General features: G+C 34.0%; 1 protein-coding gene across 3 annotated transcripts in view; it reads left to right on the top strand.

Moving 5' to 3' along the window:
- The window catches only part of ATRNL1 (attractin like 1), a 760,501-nt gene that overhangs the window by 443,909 nt on the left and 293,511 nt on the right, over nt 1-23,081 (top strand). The window contains exon 27 of one of the 3 annotated variants that reach the window (XM_041742632.1): nt 457-3,943. The exons of the other annotated variants lie outside the window; for them this stretch is intronic. Coding sequence (XP_041598566.1) covers nt 457-459 — 3 coding nt within the window. The 3' untranslated portion in view covers nt 460-3,943. Of the gene's footprint in view, nt 1-456; nt 3,944-23,081 lie in introns of those variants that run through there. 3 annotated transcript variants of the gene reach the window in all.

The raw sequence follows: 23,081 nt of genomic DNA, 5'->3' as shown, positions 1-23,081 counted from the left end.
GAGATTTTATAACATAAAAGAAAAACTATGTGGGATACTCCTCAATTTAAATCCATGACTTGCTCATGAGAGGAAGAAGGCATTCTTTCAGTTTAAATACACTGTCCCTCTTGAAGAAGGTCATCAAAAACATAAAACTGAAAAATTTCCTTTCTCCCTTGTTCTTCATCCTATACAGTTCCCACCGCATTCCTAATGGTTTCCACTTATTTTAGTTTCATATATATCCTTTCAGAGATTTCCCTTTTAAATGCACATATAAGCACCATAGGATTTGCTAAGAATTTTGGCATTTAACCAAACTGGGTTCTTGCCACAAACACTAAGATGAAAAGATCTGCGTCCTATCATGTGGATCTATTGTATGCCTGCTGGGAGACTTGACAACAGCAGACATTAGAAACATACTCTGAATGTTTATCTAGTGGTTTTATTTCTTCTATTTGTTTCTGGCAGTGATTTAGGGTGGAGTTCGCCTGGAGTTGTTATTGAACTGTTCTTGAAGCCTTACTCATTTCCTGCCACCCCAACCCAATTGTGTTTGAAGTAGAAAGCTGAAGAGTGAAGATGGTGAAGATGAACATGGATATGTTTTAGTCTTTGGCATCTCAAGGCAAAATTGGTACTTGAAACCAGATATCTGCCTTCAGATCCCATAGTTTTTGTCTATACTATGCTTTGGTCCATTCCATCCTTCTTTGTTTTTGCAAATTTTTAACATTTGCACTATATGTGCATTTAACCCAAGGGAATATCAGAAGTTATGGAAGACATATGAAAGAGATGATCTTTATCTAAAGGGACTTAAAGTTATACTGATTTTAAAAAGTAGGTATAATTCTCTTCTAATGTTCCTTTATTTTTTATAATCTTCCTTTAAACAGTACTTTGATATTTTGTAATAATGTTTTCTGTTGCATGAAAATTAGTGTCCATCAGGTCTGTGTTGGACCCTTTATTAGTTGAATAATACAGCAATGCTAACCAAAATGCTAGTAACCAAAGGAATTTATTTCTCTCTCATCGACCAGTTATTATATCTGTCCCTGCCAGTAAGCTACTTTCTCCCTTTAAGTGAGTCAAGGAGCCCTTTCCCTTTCATCTATGGCTCCCTCATTCCCGAGGTATTCCAGTGCACAGATTAGTAAATACCTGGAGGAAGCACACTTCTTAAAAACCATGGCCTTGAAGTGATACACATACACATCTGGTGTATTTCATTAGGCTGAAATTGTAATAAGCTACCTTAAAAGAGTAATTTTACCCATTGATGGATAGCAGGGCATCACTGGCACAGACTCTACAGGGTAGTTTATCACTTTAGGTATTGTCTCATTGTGTGGCCTGTAATTTTGTACATTACCAGCATTTTGTGAAATTTTGTTTTAATTCAGTGAAGTGGCAAATAACAACCACCACGCTTCTGTCGAATATTTATGTGTAAGTGCTAATTGTCAGTACTTAGATTAGTATTTCTAGAATGAGGAACAGGTCTATTTGCCTCTAGTCTCTATTTTTCTTTAAGTGTGTGACCTTGGGAAGATCATTTAATCTCTTGGTGCCTCTGTTTCCTCATCCATAAATTGAAGAGGTTTTATGATCTCCAAAGGTGCTTTCAATGTTAAAATTCTATGAAATGTGAGTTATGTAAATTTTTAAAGTTTGCAGTGTCATTTTTTCCACTTGTTTATTTGTTGCTTGAATTTAAATGAAATATAACTTCATCATCATTTTAAGGCAATAGTCTTCACTGAAAGAGTAAAAAATTGGTACTTATATTTATTCATGCCTAGTTAAATTTAACAGCAACATGAAATAAATGATTACCTGTTTGGATATAATTTCATAATAAGGCCTCTGAAGGTCGTTTGAAATACTGCACTAATTAATGTTTTATTTCCAGCCTTCCTTAATTATTCTAGCCAGATGGTCCTTTATTTATGTTATTGCTAGAGGTTTCCAGCTGAGGTTGTTTGATTGTTGAAGAAAAATATGTGATGGCACCATAAGATAACTGTAATTGAATTGTTAGGTATGTTAGAGCATTTGAGCCTTCTGTCCCTGTTCTATCCACATCTGGGATATAAGTTTGTTAACAAAGCACTTTGACATCTCATCTGATGCTTGAGTGAAATTCTGAACTGTGTAGAAGGAATTCAAATGGAAAATGGCACTGCATTTTATTGTGAAAGGAGACACTTTGCAAATATCTTTCTGTGCAAAATTCATTTTGTGAATGATTTTTAAAAAACTTTAAAGTAAGTATACTTTTAAGGACATGATCTGTTTCCCAATGTCCTAATAACTTCAGGAATAAGCTGTTCCATTAAGGTCAAATTTAAAATTTGTGCAGATTAGCCACTATTTAGGAAGCAGTTAAATGGAATTTTTATGGCATAGAACTTCAAAAGTCTAAATGAATTATCAGCTGAATAGATAGTCCAATAAAAGAAACAGACTTAAAGTGGAAGATAAAAGTGATAAAGTGACAGTAAATTAGAGAATAGAACTAAAAGCTCCATTGTTATGAAGAACAACAATAGACCTGAATTATCTATGTTTCTTTAGAAAATATCTCTTCTCCCTCTTTCACTTGTGAGTTTTAGAATTACTAAATAAATTAATAGCATTTGAGCTGGAAGCTTCTATCAGCCTAGTTAGGTAGGAAGCCTTATTAACATGGCCGTTGGCAACTTAGCACTGGACAATTTTCTTCCAAGCGAACGTGATTTCATTATTATAGTACTTAAGCTGTGCACATGCAGAATAAATCAGTTCAATGACCTTCTTCCCAATATGTTCAAAGACTTTGAAACCTTAGCATATGCAGTGCTAATGCAATTGGACATTATTGTCCAAACATTTTGGTGTTTCAGTCTATATGCTCTTTGTCTTGCCTTTGCTTATCATAATGTATATGTAATAAAATTTTATTGATAAGTAGATTATTTTCTTTAAATCATGTTACTGTTAGAATGTAATATACTTAATAGATGTTTAGTATTAATAATTAAAGAGGTAGCAAATCTAGGAGAAATTTGATACCTAATGAAATGGGCAAAGCAAAGCAAATAAATGACTCCCAATAGAATGTACATATATGCACACACATGTATATGCACTTGAATAGAAAAATTGACCATGTGGATTTAAGAAGATTTTTAAAGAAACCAAAGAGGATGGTATAAGAGGATTGTATTGTTGTTTTGTCTTCTTTTGGCAATAAATATTCAACAACATATTTAAGTTAGCCATCTGAAAAGCACTGAATGATGCCTCATAAAAGAAAGACCTTAATAGAGTGTTGTGTGTTTTTTTAATTAGCTTGTCCCCATTTCTGCCATTATTTAGTTGACCATTTCAATCTGGATAATTTCTCTCTGCAGTACGTTTTTGGACCACTTGCTGAACTAAATCTCCTAATTTTTATAACCCAGAATATATTTTAATTTAACCTTGTGGATATATATTGGCTAGGAACATCCACATGTGCTTCATTAAGTATACTTAGTTCTAGGCAGAATGAGAGTCCGTTTTCTTGGCTTGCCGTGGAAAAACACTTAACCACAAGCTCTTACTTCAGCTATTGGCCACCACCTAGTTTCTAAACTAGGGGAAGATCAGTGTTCCCAAAGTTGGCATGAATTAAAAGAGAAGTTATGCTTGAAAAGATGACTGACGTTTATTGTAAAAGTCATAAAGATTATGAGAAATTAGATGGGAGACCTTTACATAAGTATTTTGCTAGGAATTATTAAATGTGTTTCTATTCAGATTCATAAAATGAATAAATAGTACCTTTGACCAATTTGCTTTGATTATTTGCTTTGAAGTTGACTTTTCTAGTTCTCATCATTTACAAATGGTTAGTTCATGCTAAATTATCTCCCTTTTTTGTGGCAACAGTATGTAAATACTGTATATGGAACTTAAATTGACCAACCAAATGATCCAGGAATATATACTAGAATAAACTCTTTAGTTATCTCCCATTGTAATTGTGAAAACAACTGTAGTTTTGTTTTTTAAAGGCTTTATAAAATAATTTACAGGTATTTATTTTTTATGCATGTAGGGCCATCTTGTTAACAAATATGGTTATAGATTTTAATAAATTCATGCCACGTAGTAGAATCCTAAATAATTGTTAGTAAAGAATTATTTTTTTGCAGTTTTAACCTTTCATATAATTTTGCATATTTTCATAGCTTTAAAGATAGCATTTCTCTATCAAAAAGTACTTACCAGATCACTTTGTTTTACCTTTAGACTAATACAGTCTGAGGAGAGTTGGAACTTTTTGTTTTGTATTTTTCTCACTGTACATTTGAGATGGTAAAATTGATCATCATTTTTAATTATTAGAAAAGAATTCAGTGAATACAATGTGAGTGAAAAGCCAGATGTGTAGAAAATCCCTATACTGATCAATAATGGGTACTGATGTACATTTTGTTTGCAGCAATTCAGTAACACATGCTATCCATGTGATTTGAGAAATATTCATAGCCAGTGCAAGTGAGCCTGGACAGAGGGTTTGCAGAATGGAGAAAAACATTTAGGAGAACCAGAATAAAGGAAACATGCATATTGCCATTCCTGTTAATTGATGATAAAATATCATTGATTTTTTTTTAAGGACAAAACCTTAATGAAGCAGTATGCTCAGGGTCTCATATAGTCTCAAGCATATCAATAGAATGAAAGCATACTCTTCTGCATACATCTTATTTTTAAAAGATGTAGAGCACCTAAAGATTAAATATTTGCTTATAATGTTTACATTGTCATATAGTAACTGACTATATGTAATATTAAGCTTAAAAAACACGAGATAAGAAATGTTTGCCAATTGTCTAAATTTTATTATGATAAAGATGGACCTTTTTCTGAGTTTGTCTTATTTTCTAAATCATTATTGGTCATTTATTATAGATGGATTATTAGAAGTCTATGTAGTGCATGTAGATTTCCTTTCAGTTTAGTAAAATGGGAAGTCTGTTATTACCAATTTAAATATTGTAGTTATATAGTTTCTAGTTAAAAATTAGGCAGATGTTTTTATATTTGTCACCTTTTAAGTAATAGTTTATATTTGTCACTGCATAAAGTGATTATAACACTAAAACTGTAAACACTAAATCAATAGGCAATCTAATAAATGCCAGCAATTGAAAAAACACATTTGGCTCATAAATAAAACCCTTCAGATTTATGACATTATTTTTAAAAGCTTTTGCAAGCTTTTATTTTTTTTGAGCTCTGATATGTGCATTTTCAAAAATTTACTGGCTGTTTACAAATACGTTTTTATATATGTTTATATAGCCATCTGAAATTATCATGTTCATTTATTTAGTCCATTAGTCCCTTCTCATGTCTTTCAGTATGAAATCCACACTCATCAGTATCAAATGAAAGACACTAGGTGATGTGATCATAGTTTCTCCCCCACACTTATCTTTCAGTATGTCTTTCTGCCCCATATTCTCACAAAACTACACTGGCTTTGCCTTGAATCCACCATAATTTTTTTTTCTCTTCCAAATCTGTTAACAATCTTTGCCCCTCTGTTTAAGATGTTTGCTAGCTTCTTTGTTACTCAAAACTGGCCTCCATTCTCAGACAATAACAGCAATATGCTTCCAAAGGACTTTCAGCTGTCAGGTTATCATTGTCCTCTGGAGGGTCTTGCCAGGCAATCAGCCCTCACTCTGAGCTAAGCATTTCACCTTTGTCCCTCTATAGTAGCCTGCACTTACCTCCATTGTGGGACTTGTCATACTGTCACAGAGTTAGTTGCCTGCTTACTCACCTCTCTCTCCCAATACTCTAGGCTTCTTGTTTGCAAAGGTGATGTCTTCTTCATTTTATGTCTTCACAGTACAGCGCAACGGCGTGGTACATAGCAGGGACTCAATAAAGGTTTGTTTATTAAACAAAATTATTCAGGAGATCCACCTGTTAATGTAGTCTAAATGTGCTTATGATCACATCTTCTTATCTGCATTGTTTCTGAGTTTAGATAATGTATCTTGAATACTAATATTAAATTTGATCATTTCTGGTTTCTCCTGTGGGACAATGAAATAGCTCTCCCTAGTTGTCTCTGAAAATGTGTTTATCCTCAGAATTGAATGCAGTATAAGCAGGCTAATGACATTCTTTTAATTATTGACATTTTGTCAAAAGAGGGAATGTTTTCCAGTTATTTGCACATAGGAGAGGTTGGCATTGCTGTTATAGACAGAATGGAAATTTGTAGATTTCTAACAAATCTTTTCTCCCTGCTGTTATCCTCCTATTTTCCTTGACTAGTTTAAAATGTTACTTGGAAACTACTTATTTAACTATTTTTACTTGAATTTTCCTTTTTTTTTATTGGAATGAAAATTTGAATTCTTTGAAGTAAGAGACTTTTTTGTATCTCATCATGGTGAGTTGTAGTTACTTGTAGTTGGTATTCATTGTTAGCAGAGTGTAAGAATTACTGACAGGATATAGAATGATTTTCATTATTGCTTCAATCAAGATGGGTAGGTTTAAGAAGACTACAAATTCTTTGATATTACTCAAAAGAAAGGTGACATTTTATTCCCTTCCCTTGAATCTGAGAGGACTCTATGATGGCTTCCTCCAGTTGTACACTGTGTATGTGACTGTATGCCAGTTGCTAGACACAGGCCTTAAAATATTGGCAGTGTTTACTTCTTGTCTAGAATATTTGCTCAGGATAAGCCAGCAGGTCTGTCTTCTTTCAGACCACCAAGTTGTGAGAAGCTCAGAGCATGTAGACAGAAGAATGGGGGGAACAGAAAAGACAGAGAGAGAGATGGGGGAAGAGAGGGATGAAGGAAGGAGAGGGAAAAAGCTAGAGAGGCAGTAAGAATCAAGATACAAGATATGTGACTCAAGATCCCATTTTGGAAAGTGGACATTCCAGTACCATTACCCACAGGTGACACATGAATCAGAAATGAACCACCTATCCAATTTTTTCCAGAATTCTTGACTCAAAAAAATTATGAATCAAATATTGGTATAATTTGTTAAACTACAATAGATTATCAGAAGAAAGAGTGATAAATCTATAGAAAACATAGAAGCTTAACATAGTTTAGTCTTTACTTCATGAATAATAAGTATAAAATATATTATCAAGGCTATTTTATTGAAAGCTGTTAAAGGATATTGAAATGTCTTTATTATACAGCTTAAAGAAGAGTGGATTATGAGTTACATCTTTCTCATTCTTGACAACCATCACATGTAGCCATGTTTCTTTTTATGCTTCTTATTAATGAATGAATTACTTTGTTTTTGCTTTTTGCTTTAAATATTGGCATAAAGAAAGTCTGCAGTGCTCTAAATAATAATTTTGGGGATAAAATGGAATCCAAGATGATTATCTCATTCTGTAGTAACTATCTTTTCTGAATTTTTCAAACACCTTCTTTGATTTGCTTATTATCTTGAGGCTTAATTTCACACCTTTTGGGTGAGGCCAACCCACTTAAGTGGCAGTAAGAGAGGAGAGAGAAATTAAAGCAACGAACTGCTGCCAATTCCTAGTAATCCAAATCAACTTGGGTTCTTTCCATAAGTTAATGCTTAAAACTTCAGATGATGATGCACTGTGATTTAATGAAAACACAGTTTACTGTCATAGTGATTATGTCAGTAGAAGGAATAAGAACATTTTGAACTGTTAGACATACTACATTTTCTTTTATTTTTAACTAAAGTCCTTTACCTTATAGTTTTATCCTTTGTCTCCTGTAAAAATTCCTCCCCAAATTCCTCCTTAGATCATTCAATAAGTGGGAAAATAAGCCTGACCATCTGTACTAGTGCAGCTAAATATTCCTTATTTGCACATAGGTTTCCTTGTTATGATGTTATTAGCATAAGTCTGGGACTTCATGACCAGAACAGGGAAGAGCACCTCCACTGTTTGGTATCAGCCAGGCCTTATGCTGTACTTGTTCCTCTCCAGCAGTGCTATTGGTTCATATCACTCTTGTCCTTCCAAGAATTTAATTCAGTAATTCTCAACTCCATGCCATTATAACAAATATTTTATAGTGTCCCCTTATTAATATGGAATGAAACATATTACCAGTATAATTTACATATATCCATGATTTTAAAAAGCAGTAAAATGTCCTATGTATGAAAAGCTAATGTGTATTTTAATACCCAAATGCTTGTATATATCTATGCTTTAAGATATAATGAAGTAGTCAAATGCTTTAATCTATTCATAGAATTACCACAAATACGAGAGCTAGAGATGCTAACAGAGGTTTGTTGTATTGGTGACTCATCCATAAGAGCAGCACTGCAGTATAGCCATGTGATTTTTCTGAAAGTGTGAACAACTCATGGTGATGTTAGGAACAAAGCAAAGAATAATATTTTCTTAAAATACATGGTAGTTGCATCCATGAAACATTCATTGTTAATAACACCGTGCAAAACATAGTGTTTATAAAAAAATGTAGTTAGGTGTTGAACTTAAATAATTATAAACAGAGGAGTACCTGTTAAGGCTTATGAATGTCATGCAGGAATCAGGAAAGTTTGTGGTGGGGAAGTGTCTTGTGCATTGAAGGACCTTTAGAGTGTTTAGCTTCTCCTATTAAATGCTGGCCCAGCCATTTCTCTCATTCACTGTAACAGTTCTCACACCAAAACACACTTGACAATTTTCCATAATGCCCTTACAAGATGGCACCTCCACCAATTATGAACTTTTTTAAAATTTAAATTCAATTAGCTAACATATAGTAGTACATCATTAGTTTCAGATATAGTTTTCAGTAATTCATCAGTTGTGTATAACACCCAGTGTTCATCACATCATGTGCCCTCCTTAATTCCCGTCACCCAGTTATCCCATCCTCTGACCCACCTCCCCTTCAGCCCTCCTTAATTCCCGTCACCCAGTTATCCCATCCTCTGACCCACCTCCCCTTCAGCAAACCTCAGTTTGTTTCCCAGAGTCGAGAGTCTCTCAAGGTTTGTCTTCCTCTCTAATTTTTTCCCATTCATTTTTCCCTCCCTTCCCTTAATGGCCCTCTGCACCATTTCTTATATTTCTTATATTCTGATATATATTCTTATATCATATCAATATATGATAATTGTCTTTTTCTGATTGACTTATGAACCTCTGCTTCAAACACTCTCTTTTCTTTTTCTTCCTATTTATACCCCAGCATCTTGCTGACAGTATATTCTTCCTGAATTCTCTAGCTTAACATATAATAATTTCTCCTAACTAAATATAATAGGAAATGTTACCAAACTTATGTAGTAACATAGTTTTTTTGTGACATTTTTACTACATAAATTTTATATACATAAATCTTAACATCTAAATTTAATACTTTTAATACTATATTGTTTAGCTAACATTACTCATATCCTGTACTTTATTTTCTTAGTAGATGTATATATGTATCTGTTTATATGTGTATATGTACTTCCAAACATGTACATACACATACTCATTTCTGTTATAACCCCATTAGGGCAACATCATACTTTATGGAAAAGACAAAGATTGGTAATATGGTTTTAAGTCCTCAGTATAAAGTGATCATTGAAATGCAGGAGATTAAGATGGAGCAGCCAGGGAAGCAAATTAGGACATCACTGTATCACTTGTCAAGGAAAGGACATTGTAAGAATGCGTTGAGAAGAGAAAATAAGGACTGAGAAGGGCTCAGAGAAAGAAATGAACAAGTTGACAAAGCAACCTTAGCTAAGGCCTTTTTGAGGAGAGGTGGGGGTGGAAGCCAACTTAGAGAAGTAAGATGTGAGAAAGTAAAGGGAGTAAGTAAAGACAAGTATTGTTCAAAAAATTTTTTTTTCTCTGCAAAGGATAAGATAGGGCTGTAGTTGGGTGGATATGGTGATGGCTCAGGGACATGGATTACTTGTGAGGGCACATATAAGTTTGTGTGCATGTATATACATTAATGGAGGTATCTTAAAGAGGTTTAAATGCTAATAGAAATAGGCAATAGAGAGTAGCTTAAAGGTTAGGGAAAAGAGGATAATCAGTAGATTTAGATTTATGGGAAGGTAGTAGAGGAACAATATTGTTATCAATTTATATTGTGCTTTCCAATTTATATTGTGCCCGTAAAAGGCAATACATTTTTTGTATCCTCAGCACATAGATTATTATCTAGAGAAACTAAGATCTTCTATATTTTAGTTGTAGGAGAGAAGGAACTGTAGCCTGTTAAAAGAGTTATTTACCTGAAAACTCAAATTCCAAGATCCAGTACCCATATTTTCATTATAACCCACCTTCAAAAATTGCCAAACTTGTGTTCCTTATATATTTCATCTATAGAAATATTTTAAATTATCTTTCTCAGACATTAAATAATGTTTTTAATAATTTTTGAATTACCATTAAGTATATAATTTTAGTGCTCTTCTAGCATACACTAAATTTTAAAAAGCAATAAATGTGAGAAATGAGTTAAATCAATATGATTAAATCTAATAAAATACAAATTGAAGAACCTACATTATTTCTAGAGTAATATCTGTAAGATAGGTGACAAAGACTTCTTCATATATACAGACTCCAATAGTAAGAATAAGATGATTATGTGCAGACAGCTTTTGTTTTCTTGGCCCTGTACCTCACCTGTTCTTTTTTATTGGTTGATCCTATTTCAGGAGAGAGTCTCTTTACATTAGATTAGACTGTATACCAGCCACATGGTTTTCTGTCATACTAAAATTTCAAATTTAATAAATGATCAGAAGCAATCTAGATTCTGTAATAATAAATCATAATATAGTTCATGGAGCTTGGCTAGATGGCTCAATTAAATAAAATTTCACCTAAGTATATTGATAGAAGTGGGATGTTATTTGGTGTGAGTGTGATGTGTACTCTTTGATCAGTTGCTTGAGCTTATTGTGATTCTCTGGAGTGTATTGAATAATTACATACTGTTAGAAATATTTTATATTTTGATGGTTTTAGGTAAAATACTTATTTGAGAATACCATGTAGTTTATAACTTTAGATGCTATTGCTCATAATAGAGTTTCAAAACAGCAAAAATAGTTATTATTTAAATGGTAGGAAAAGATAAATTCCAACTACCTGAATCATTCCAATTATTGACTTGATGGGAAATTGATCTTCATATATCATAAGAAAGAATGCTCCAAATAAGACAAGTCATTTTACTGAAAATCTTATTTACTTAAGAGAAAAAGAAAACAGTTGATATATCCTTGACATTAGCTGATGAAAATTAGATTAATTTGTGTTAACATTTAGAGTAAATGTAATTTTTTAAACTAGTTTTCTCCTTATTGCCTTGATAGTATAAGTCAGGGTCTGTGTCAAGTGCTTTACATACATTATCTCATTTAATTTACACAATAACCCTATAAAATATTATTTTTTCTTTTACCAATGAGTAAACAAAGGTTCAGAGAGTTTACATAACTTAATTTGATCAGGAACTCAACTATGGGATGCTTGGGTGGCTTAGCAGTTAAGCGTCTGCCTTCAGCTCAGGGTGTGATCTTGGAGTCCCGGGATCGAGTCCCACATCGGGCTCCCTGCATGGAACCTGTTTCTCCTCCCTCTGCCTATGTCTCTGCCTCTCTCTGTGTGTCTCTCATGATAAAATAAATACATTTTTTTTTAAAAGGAACTCATAACTAGTCAAAACAGGACTTATCTGGGTTAGTCTTCGAAGCCAAAGTTCTTGACCATTCTGATGTGCTGTGTATATATATGTACACACACACACACACACACACACACACACGTATTTCATAATCTGGACAACTTGTAACATTTTACTTATACTTTAAGTATAATATTTATGTATTCATAGTAAACATGGCAATATCTGTTTATATATTTTAAATGCATTAAAAGAATATTTATATAGTACCTATTATTATGCCTAGAACAGCTCCAGGCATTATGAGTTTCAAAATGTATAATAAACTGTCTACTCTCAAAGGAATATTCAATCTAGCTAGAAAAGAGTGATGTAAATAAATAAAACAGAGATGGTATAGTTCAAATTGTATGGCATCTATTATTACATAATGGGATAATATGCAAAAAGTATGTTTGCTAGAGATGGTAAACCCTATAGGAGTTTTTTAAAAAGAGTTGAATGTCCTATGTCTTTAGGAGAGCTTTTGGAGGAGGTAAGAACTAAGCACTTAATGGATATAAAATATTTGAATTGATTTGGATACACAAAGTAGCATGCTGAGGTACATCTACTTTAGGATTAAGGTTTCTCTTAAACTGAATGATACCAAGCATTTTCTGGTTCTGAAGGTACATATAACGCAGTGGCCCTATATATTTCTCTGATGTAGCCAAGGCAGCTTATTTAGAATGCTGGCACATATCTTGGTTGATTGACCATCTTTCTGCTTGACCCATACCATTTCCCTACAACTCCTGTTTTGTTCTGGAGAATCTGCTCTACCATATTTCCATCTTAAGGCAGCCTTCTTACCATAACATTCTGCCCTGGTTTCTGTTCTCATTAAGCCTAACTTCTGGTCCCGTTACCAATGTTCTCCATTGAAGGGATGACTGAGTACTCACCAGCTTCAGTGTCCAACTGCCCCAGCACTTGCTGACTCCCTGTGCTAATCTACGGCAAGCCTCACAATCAGTAACATGTTGGTCTCCATGACAGCAAAAAATATCCTGCACTTGTGTTTTAGTAGCAGGAACAACTTCACCATGACAAAGGCATGGCAAAGAAAGACAGTGAATTGTCACACCATTTAAAATCCCAAATGTCATTTTCTTGCTGTGCTGTTACATATGAGCAATTATAATTCATGAGGATAGTATGTAGATTTTAGGTAATTTCTATTTCTAATTCTCTATGTGTAATACAGATATATATATATATGTTTACAAATATTTTTGTTCAAGATAGTGAATCATTATTTTGCTTATAAACTTTTTATGTCCTGTCATCACGTATAAATAAGAATATAGCTTTGAAACAATTTAATGTTTTCCAGTAAAAAAAATCCAGACATAAAATAGTTGTGCATTTTTCAAATTAATCTATTTTTATCTTCAAGGTTTACAATCACTTTCCAATATATGAAAATTACCATATGAATAATTTGACATAAAATTTTGTTCTTTCACATTTCAAAGTTTATTTTTAGATGTAGAAAAGATAAGGTTTTTTTTTCTCCTTTCTACTCCTACAGTTAGAATCCAGACCATTTGCAGATATCTTACTGCTTACTTTTTTATTTACCTCACTGTAATTATATCCAGTGGTGAAATCTACAGATCAAGGTCACCTTGCTCTGTGTCAAGCTACTCCACTTCTTCACTGTTTCTGTATTTTAAAATACATATTATTAGACATTAAATTCTGAGTTTTTGCACATTTAATTTTAAAGCCATGGCTAAATTGGTTCAGTTTAGGAACATTATCCCAGAAATGTTATGTGTATTTGGTCATTTGACTACTCAATCTACAGACCAGATGGGAGAACATCTAATGGTTTCTGATTAATTCAGGGGATGCAGTGGTGGAAACAATACATTTGTTTTGGTGGCCAGCATTAAAATAAGAGCCATAAAAAAGCTAAAGAACTGCTGATATGGGTGGAGGGACAGAAATTGGGGAGAGAAATTGAGGCATTATTTCTATTAGAGACATATTGCAGAGTCATGGATTATTAAAATTGTGAAGATACTGAAAGATCTAGTAAAAACTAATTCTCCTAGGCATGGAGGAAATAGGGTACCTGCCCAAGAGCACCTAACCAGTTAGTAATTAACCAAGGCTAGAACTCCATCTCTTTTCTCTCAGTACTTTTGGCCTAATAACAAAACACAAACATAACTTTGTGTTTATGTACACCAACATTTGGGGGAGAATGTACAAGAAACTTTTAACATTATCATCTTTGGATAAAAAGATGAGTTTATCCTGTACTTTATTTATTACAACTTTATATAAAATATATGTGTTTATAATTTTAAGTGAATAAGCTTTAATACATATAACTAGGATTCTTAGATTCAGCATTTTTCTCACTTTGAGATTTGAATTGGAAATCCTGAGTCCAATTCTATTGTATTATTTAACTATTCTCTGAACATCAGATCCTTTTTTTTTTTTTTTGGAACTCAAGAAAACAATGTTGTTCTATAGAGCAGTAATTTATGTCCAGGCACATTTTCAATGTGAAATTAGCAATTTTATTTTGAAAAATAATTATCTGTACTTTGAGTATTATAAATAATTATATTATTTGTATATTAAAATTATTATCTGTATATTAGTATTTGTATATTAGATTATAATTATTACATATAATTAAACATCTATGATATAATTATGTATAATATCTTGCCTTACAGAAATGTTTCTCAGGGTGGGTGGGAAGTGCAATTTTGATGCCTAGGGGGTGTTTGGTAATATCAGGTTACAGTTTGGTTTGTTGTAATTTGGTACAACTGGCACTAGGAGGTGGGCAGTACATCGGCCATGAGGGGAGAGCCCTTATAAAAGAGAACCTAGCCTGCCCCTTCCTTCTCCCATATGACGTTTCAAGGAAAAAGCATCCATCTAGGAACCAGGCTTTCACCAGTTTCTGAATCTGACAGCCCCTTGATCTTGTACTTCTCATCCTCCAGAATTGTGAGAAATAAATGTGTGTTGCTTATAACCTACCCGGTTTATGGTATTTTGTTACAAGCAGCCTGAACAAAGATGCCCCCTAGAGAAACTCCCCTGACTAGACTCAAATGATCTCTCTTCCTGTTCACAGGGTCTCCTTTTTTTTTTTTTAAAAAAAGGTAGATAGATTTATTTATTTATTTATTTATTTATTTATTTATTTATTTATTTATCTATTTCACTGAGTGAGAAAGCACAAGCAGGGGGAGTGCAGAGAGAGAGGGAAGAGCAAGCTCCGCACTGAGCAGGGAGCCTTATGTGCGGACTCTATCCCAGGATGCCAGAATCATGACCTGAGCTAAAGGCAGCCGCATAATCAACTGGGCCACCCAGGCACCCCCATAGGGTCTCCCTCCTACCAAGTCTGATAATGATGTCTCCCTTGCATTTTTAAAAATCTTATTCATTTTATTCTTCAGCTCCAGAATTTGGTTTCGTTCTTTTTTATGATTTCTATCTCTCAGTTGAAGTTCTGTTTTTGCTTGTACATTGTTTTTTTTTCATATTGTCATTTATCTGTGTTCTCTCGTCACTTGCTGAACTTCCTGAAGACAGTTATTTTTAATTCTTTGTTAGGCAATTTGTAGATCTCCATTTTATTTTTGCAGTTAGTTAGGAAAATTATTGTGTTCCTTTAGTGGAATCACATTTCCTTGATATTTTAATGTTCTTTACATTCTCGTTTTGCTTTCTTTGCATTTACAAAAAAAGTCACTTCCTCTAGCCTTTAGTGTTTGGTTTTCAGAGAGGAACACCCTCACCATCAGTCCAGCCAAGGATTCTGGTGCTTTCTCAGGCCCTTCTTATGGATGTCCTCCCTCTACATTTCCTGTTCCCTCTTGGGGTTGGAGCAGAGAAGGATACTTAAATTTAACACCCTGTGTTTTTTCTTGATACTGCAAAATCAGGTCAGGTGCTGGGAGCCTCCTATTTGCTGTGTTTAGTGTGGTGCCCTGAAATGTTCCAAATGTGTTCTTTCTTCTAATTGAGCACAGTTGGACCAGCTCTGAGTATGTTCACTATTCATCTGCAAAGGTTTGAACTTGTTGCCAGTGGGTATACACACAAGAACTGGCCATGTATATGGGTGAGGCACATGGAGTGCTGGTGGTGTCCATGGACCAGTGGGGAGGGTCCACAGATAAGGCATCCCTTGTGGCACATGGGGAGGGTTTCCTGATGCAGTCTGTGAAATCTTTAGTAGCATCTGCGTCCATTTAATGAACTGTGAGCCCTGGCTGCTGTGTTCCCAGTTCTTTCGGTCCCTCAGTTGTATAGATCACCTCAGTATTTTGGGTAAGGTGAGAGAGAAGAAGTCATCTTGAGTAGCATCCTGTCCAGCTGGGGTAGCTGGGCACCGTCTACATGTTCGATGTCATGATTAATTTATAAAATCTATATTCAATTATTTGAGTCAAATTTTGCCCAGTTTGTTGTTGCTTTTTTATTTCTAATATGTATTTGGATTATTCATGGCTTCCTTAAATCCTATTACTCTGGTTTATTGAGAATTGGGTTGGTTGTTTTGGAAAGCTGTATTTCTACAATTCCACAGTTCTGCCATTCTGCAATTAAAATATATTTCAAACTTATTATTTGGAAGTACCTTCAAAAATAATTGGTAAATCACATAAAGAACCAACCTCACTGCTTATAGTTATGCCTCTTGTTTTTTCCTGAAAAGATAAAGAGATCTGAGTTTTCCAATATGGTAGCCACTAGCCACATATGACTACCTAATTTATACTTAATTAAAATTAAATAGAATTAAAAATTTAGTTCCTTAGTCACACTAGCCTCATGTCAAGTGCTCAGGAGCCCACGTGTTATTAATATCTATTATATTAAACATTGCAAATATAGAGTATTTCCAACATCACAGCAAGTTCTATTGGTGTGAACTAGCACATATCCAGATTGACCATTTGCCTTCCTCACAGGTCTTCTCACTAGAGGTTTTAAATATTTGCAATATTCACATCCACTTTTAAAGGGCAAAAATATTTATCAACACTAAAGATACTCCAGGTATTTTTCTGTAGGCTCTAAAGGAAAGTTCATTACTCAAACGTATTTTGAGTAATATCTTAAATACATGCAGTTGAGAGACTATAGATGAATACTTTGAGTGCTCGAATGTGTATATTTTGGTAGGTGTGCTAGGTATATTCTTTATGCCTCTTCAGGTCCACTCTTCATCCCTTTCTGTCTCACTCTATGCCAGTGGACCTCTTTGCCCTCCTTTTCCCAGTAGGTTTCACGTAAAGTATAAGATCAGGGTATTTATGTCACCAGTTCCCACCTTGCAAGGTTCTATAGGCTGACTGTATCCCGCAACCCAAGCTACACCTGCCACCTACTATTGCATAACAAACATTCCCAAATTCTAATGGCTTAAAACAATATTTTTTTCCACAACTCTGTGGATTTTTCTCTCTCTGGGGAGTTCCTCTTTTCCATGTTGTATTGACTGGGATCACTTATGTGAGTGCATTCAGGAAAGAGGTCATCTGGAGCCAGCACATGTGTGGGACCTCAGCTAGAGTGGCCAGAACAGCGGGGAGTGGTTGGTCCTCTCTTTCAAGTAAGGTAGTCAGATGCCTTTACATGGTGGATCAGAGGTTCAGGAGGTTGAAAACAGAAGTTTTTAGACCTCTTAAGGCCAAGGCCAGGAACTAGTACAGCCTTACATCCACTGCATCATATTGGTCAAAGCAAGTTATGAAATCAGCCCAGTTTCGAGGGGCGGAATGGAAATTCTGAATTGGAGAAGCAGCATGCATACACAAAGATGGGAAGAGTTGCTGGTGGCCATATCCACCATACAAGTCATAGATCAGTGAAAGGGCTCTTTATAAAGACTCTCTCTGTTTCCCAAAAACCACTTGTACCCTTTATCCCTCCAAGCGCAGGGGTGGTGTGACTCCCAGTTCTTACTAATCCCAAAGTACTGGTACTTTGTGAATTTCTTAAACTTGTCCACATCTTGTTCAATATTTCTTTTTATTTTCCCCTAGCTTCCTGTTTCAGTACATTAAATATTAGTAATACTACTTATACCTGTATTTGTTGATAATTCCATTAATTTTATTTTTTAGCAGTCATAGGTATCTAGGAATTTCCTCTACCCAATTTGCTTTACATTTAATTTTTATAATTTTTTTTACATAGATTTAATCTTGAGAATGAATATTAAGTTTAACTAATGAGGTATTCATCAGACTTTTCACATATCACAGTTTGGCAACATCTACAATCTTTAGTGACAGTACTGGCAAATTCTAATTCCATGACTCAGTTCTATGTCGAGTTTCCATGTCAGTACATTAAAATGTCTACTGTTTTTCTAGGATTACATAAATCTATTGCTTTTGTGTCTTAAGCAATTCTAATACATTTCACTTTAACCTTCTAAATTGTCTGTGTTCCGTAGAATTCATTCCCTTCACTATTTCCATCAATATTTCTTTTGTTTCCATCCTGACTTAATTGATTTCTGTTTGAACACTTGAGGGTTAAGACAGCTGATCACATGATCTTTCGATCTCTTAAGGATCCAGGAGTTTCAAAACTAAATTTCAGTATTTCCCTCAGATACACTGCTTTCTTGGTATTAATTGTGTTAGAATTTTTTTAACTACCTTTCTATTCAAAAAGGAAGGTTATTCCCTTCTGAATTTACATTAAAAATGGATTTTCATATGATTACTTTATAAGTATTTGTGTTATATTACATTCCTTTAAAATTTGTTTTTGATTCTGATTTTTTAAAAAAAGTTTTTAGCTACCTTAATTACATTGGACCACTACCCTGAGACTTAAGGAAGCGTTTGTACTAAACTATTTAATAATATTTATGTCGTGTCATTGAAAGTCTGAACTTTTGTTTCTTGTTCATACTGCTAGTAGAATGTAATAGTAGTCTGGAGAATATATGATGTTTATAAATGGGGATGTAACAGATACACACCAAAATTTGAGTGTAACTAGATAGAGGAATACCAGGTTTCTTTATTGAGATCATACCACTATGGTATTTCATTGCAGCTATAAGATATTTGTATGATTTACCATAAGGTAAATGCTAACTTTGCAACATGTATCACTTTTGTAACTGACATTCTATGTTCAGGTTCATTGTGTTCCTGACATATTCCCATCATTTCCTTTCATGAGAGAATCTCTTCCTTGTGAACTACAGTGACTTTTTTATTGACATGATACAAGTGCAAAAGCTTTCCAGTAAAGCATTACTTCGTAACAATAGGCCAGACACATTCTGCCAAGCAATAAATCATCTATATATTCACTGGAGCACAAAAATATTTCAGCGATTTACCAGGTAAAATTGATATTTGAGTAGTGAGATTCTGATTAAATGCTCTTTCTTCTGCAGCTTTGGTAAAATTTCAGGTATTTAATTTCCATATATAATTTTATTTGTGAACTCCATATATGTATTATTATGTTTTTCAACTGAATTTCCAGCTGGATATAAAAACTGAGAACAAGAAGAGGTGTTATTACTTAGAGGTGTTAACAGTTCTCCAATTTTATAACTTGTCATTTCATTTTTTTTGCCTTTGAAATGTGTTATACTCCTGAAAGTTTTCATATTTGATATATGCAAAAAATAATTTGAGAGGGATTATGCTAATATAGTGTTAAAACACATTCTGAAGCCAGACAGCCTGGGTTTTTAGTCTCAGTGGTGACCCTTCCTTGCTTTCTAACTCTGTGCCTATTATTGTCCCTCTCTATCCTTTAGTTTCATCTTCTTTAAAAATGGGAATAGTAGGATAATACTTCATAGGGTTGTTATGAGGATTAAGAGTTAATATATGTGAAGTGTTTAAATTTGTGAATGTCATATAGTAAACTCTATGTGTTTGCTACCATTATTGCTACTGAAAAAAATGAAGACACATTTGCTTTAATCAATGAACATAATTAGTTTCAGTCGTTGTTGTTAATTTATTTCAATTTCCCTACAGTGAAAAAGAGTGCAATGAATTCCCTTGCCATTATTTGATATTTTAAGTTGTATTTTTCATGTTTATATATGAAATGTCTCATGCTGTTTCACAATATGTTAGATATTGGGAATTTAATAATAATTTGTTTGAGTGATGTTTCCACTCAGAGAGATTCTAACACCATCCTAACCAGGGAGAGTAAATTGTTGTCTTAGCTAATTATAAGCAAGTAGTCTCTTTAAAATCACCCCATTCTGTAGGTGCCATGGATATATTACTCTTTAAACATGCTAATAGTTGATATTTTTGTTTCTCACCTTTATGGGAAATTAAGTCCTTGTAAAGATATATTTCTTTAAGAGGGAGAGGAAGTGCCTTTGCATTTCTTGAGTGAGTCAACTGAGATACAGTAAAATGAACAATGAAGGAGAGGGAGAACACCTGAGTTCTGGCCCTAGCTCTGCTTCGACAACTGTATGATCCTGAGTTGATCTCTTACCTTTGTGACTTATAGTTTCTTTACTAGCCAACCCTGTGATTATTGTAAAAATCAGATATGAGAATAAGTCAAAAACATTTTGGATACTATGTAAATAAAAAGTAGTATTATTGTTAATTTTTTTTTAGAAGCCACTCTGCTCTGATGAAGAGGTTAAGGATTAAACTGATTTTTAATATGCATTATGTAGAAGTGAGGTTAGGGTACTGCAGACCATGCTGATGTTCATGCTTATGGAGAGGGAAAATAATTATTTCTAGCCAATTCTTAGAGTGGGACAGCAACTCTCAGAACTGAGTGATGGTAAAGCACAGGCTGCATTTGACAGAAGTGATAGTTACTTAATCCTTCCAGATTAATGGTGTCCAAAAGGTGATTTAGAAGCCTTATATTTGCCCAAAAGCTTTTGAGAAATTGCCTATCAAATGTTTTTCTATGGATTATTAATACATGATAAAATTAACAGAGTTCTATCATTTCTCATTTTCATCCTTATTCATTATGGTGGGGATGTTGTTAATGGTTGTAGGTAGTAGCCAAAAGGTAGTAGGTAGTTATCTAGGTGCACATAATATGAAACAATTACCAATTATCTGAATGCTGTATAAGAAAAAGGAAAAATATTTATATTATATTGACAAGTATTTATTGTGCTACACATTTGGTGGAGTTACAAAGATGATCCTTGTCTTCAGGATCCTTCTGGTCTACTTGAAAAGCAATGTACTAAGGAAAGTATCTATGTTTCTCCTTCCCAAGCTAACTAAAAGAGATCCATTGTTTTCTTCATCAGGATGTGGAGTAGAGACAAAGATAAGAGCTTGGGTAGTTGAGTATGGGGAGGAGAAAGCACAGAAGACCACTGACTCAGTAGGGCCAGAGGGAGCAATTGGGACAGTGGTCCTTTGGAGCAAAAAGTTTAAAGAAAATTGCTTATGAAGTTTGTTTTTAGGTAATAATATAACTCTTCTTCTTATCCCAGAGAAACAGCCACTGAACTCTTATATTTTACTGAAAATTTTTTTAGTGAGTTTGTGGGTACGTGTTATTTTTAGATGTGTTATTGATGCTGAGAGTAGCCATAAGGTAAGAGGACAAGATGGCTCTCTGCATACAGATTTATTTTTTAAAAAAATACATAAACAGTGCCACCAGATTTTACATAATGTTCACTTTAAATACAATTTTTAAATGGTATTATTGGCCACAACTTCTAGACAAGTCAATGATTGACAGATCTAAGGACAATATAATTATATGACATATATTGTTCTTTTTATGATAAAGACTATTACCACATATGAGAGTGACACCCAGGAATTACCTGGGTGTTTTTATATCATCTGATGTTAACAATAACTTGAAACATGGTAAATGTTGATATGTTGATATCTTCATTTTTTTTTTTTTGATATCTTCACTTTTAAAGATGAGAAAAAGGGGGTGTGGTTGTTAAGTGATATGCCTCAGATCACAGCCCAGAAAGCTGCAGAGCTCAAATTTCACCTGTCATTGACTCCAAAGCCTATTATTTGTTTATGATTTTATTTATTTATTCGTGAGAGACACAGAGAGCAAGGCAGTAAGCAGAGGGAGAAGCAGGCTCCTTGTGAGGAGCCCAATGTGGGACTCTATCCCAGGACCCTGGGATCCCAACCTGAGCTAAAGGCAGATGCTCAACCACTGAGCCACCCTGGCATCCCTAAAAGCCTATTCTTTTTCCAACTTAGTATGTTCTTTTGGGAAGAACACAACTTATTTGATGCATCTCGCATTAATTCTATATTTATAATCTCATAAATCAAACTTTAAATTACATCATTTTAGAATATAGTATATAAAAAAGAGGAACAAATTTGGACTGGAACAAAGAAAATAATTAAGAGGATAAAAATAACCCAGGGCAATAATATAATTTAAGCAAATTTAAGCTGAACATTGAGAAGTTAAGAATATAAACATCTTAGATTTTCAAAGCAATAGCCTTTCTTATTGGAGACTTTATTTTATGTAAAGCATAAATTACTAAAAAATACAACAACAACAAAAATAGTCATTTGTAATTATCCCCAGGTTACTGAATTATTTATATTGGCCATTTTTTGTATTTGTTAAATTACTTTTGATCCCGTGTTCCTATCTCATTTTGTGGCAGGGTTTGGGGGAAAAAGAAAGAAAAAGAGAAAAGAAATCCTTTCCTGGACCTTCATACACATTGAAGTTTGTGTTCATAGTAAATTAAGTAGTCTTATTTGTTCAGTTTATGATGCTTTCGTATCTTTCGACCACTCACACCACGTCTTGTTTCAGCAACTTAGTTTATTGCTAAATCTTGCCACTTCTCGCTTTACTTCCTTCCCATTTTCAACTAATACTTTATTTTTCTGATGTGGAGAAAACAGCAAAGATGATCTTCCTGACTTAAAGGTATCCCAGAAATTTGTGTTAATTATTTCCTAGTGTTGAGTAGAGCATATAGATATTGAAGTGTTACAGGACATTGTAATTCCTAGCAGGTGTTTGGCATGATACAAGAGAAGTCAGAGTTTATTTTTATTTTTTTAAAAGATTGCTATTTATTTATTTATTCATGAGAGACAGAGAAGAGGCAGAGACACAGGCAGAGGGAGAAGCAGGCTCCATACAGGGAGCCTGATGTGGGACTTGATCCCGGGACTCCAGGATCACACCCTGGGCTGAAGGCTGCGCTAAACCGCTGAGCAACCCAGGGATCCTGAAGTCAGAGTTTAGGATGCTTATTTGAAACAATAGTTTCAAACGTGAGTGATATAATGGCCTACCCTTAAAGGAAGTAAAAGAAATGTCATCAACCTTGTGGCTGACTTAGGTTTATTTTTTATTCTT

The sequence above is a fragment of the Vulpes lagopus genome, chromosome 2, assembly GCF_018345385.1.
Source record: "Vulpes lagopus strain Blue_001 chromosome 2, ASM1834538v1, whole genome shotgun sequence".
In the NCBI taxonomy this organism is placed as follows: domain Eukaryota; kingdom Metazoa; phylum Chordata; class Mammalia; order Carnivora; family Canidae; genus Vulpes; species Vulpes lagopus.
Note: the sequence above shows the minus strand (reverse complement) of the source record. Positions and strands in the feature narration are given on the sequence as shown.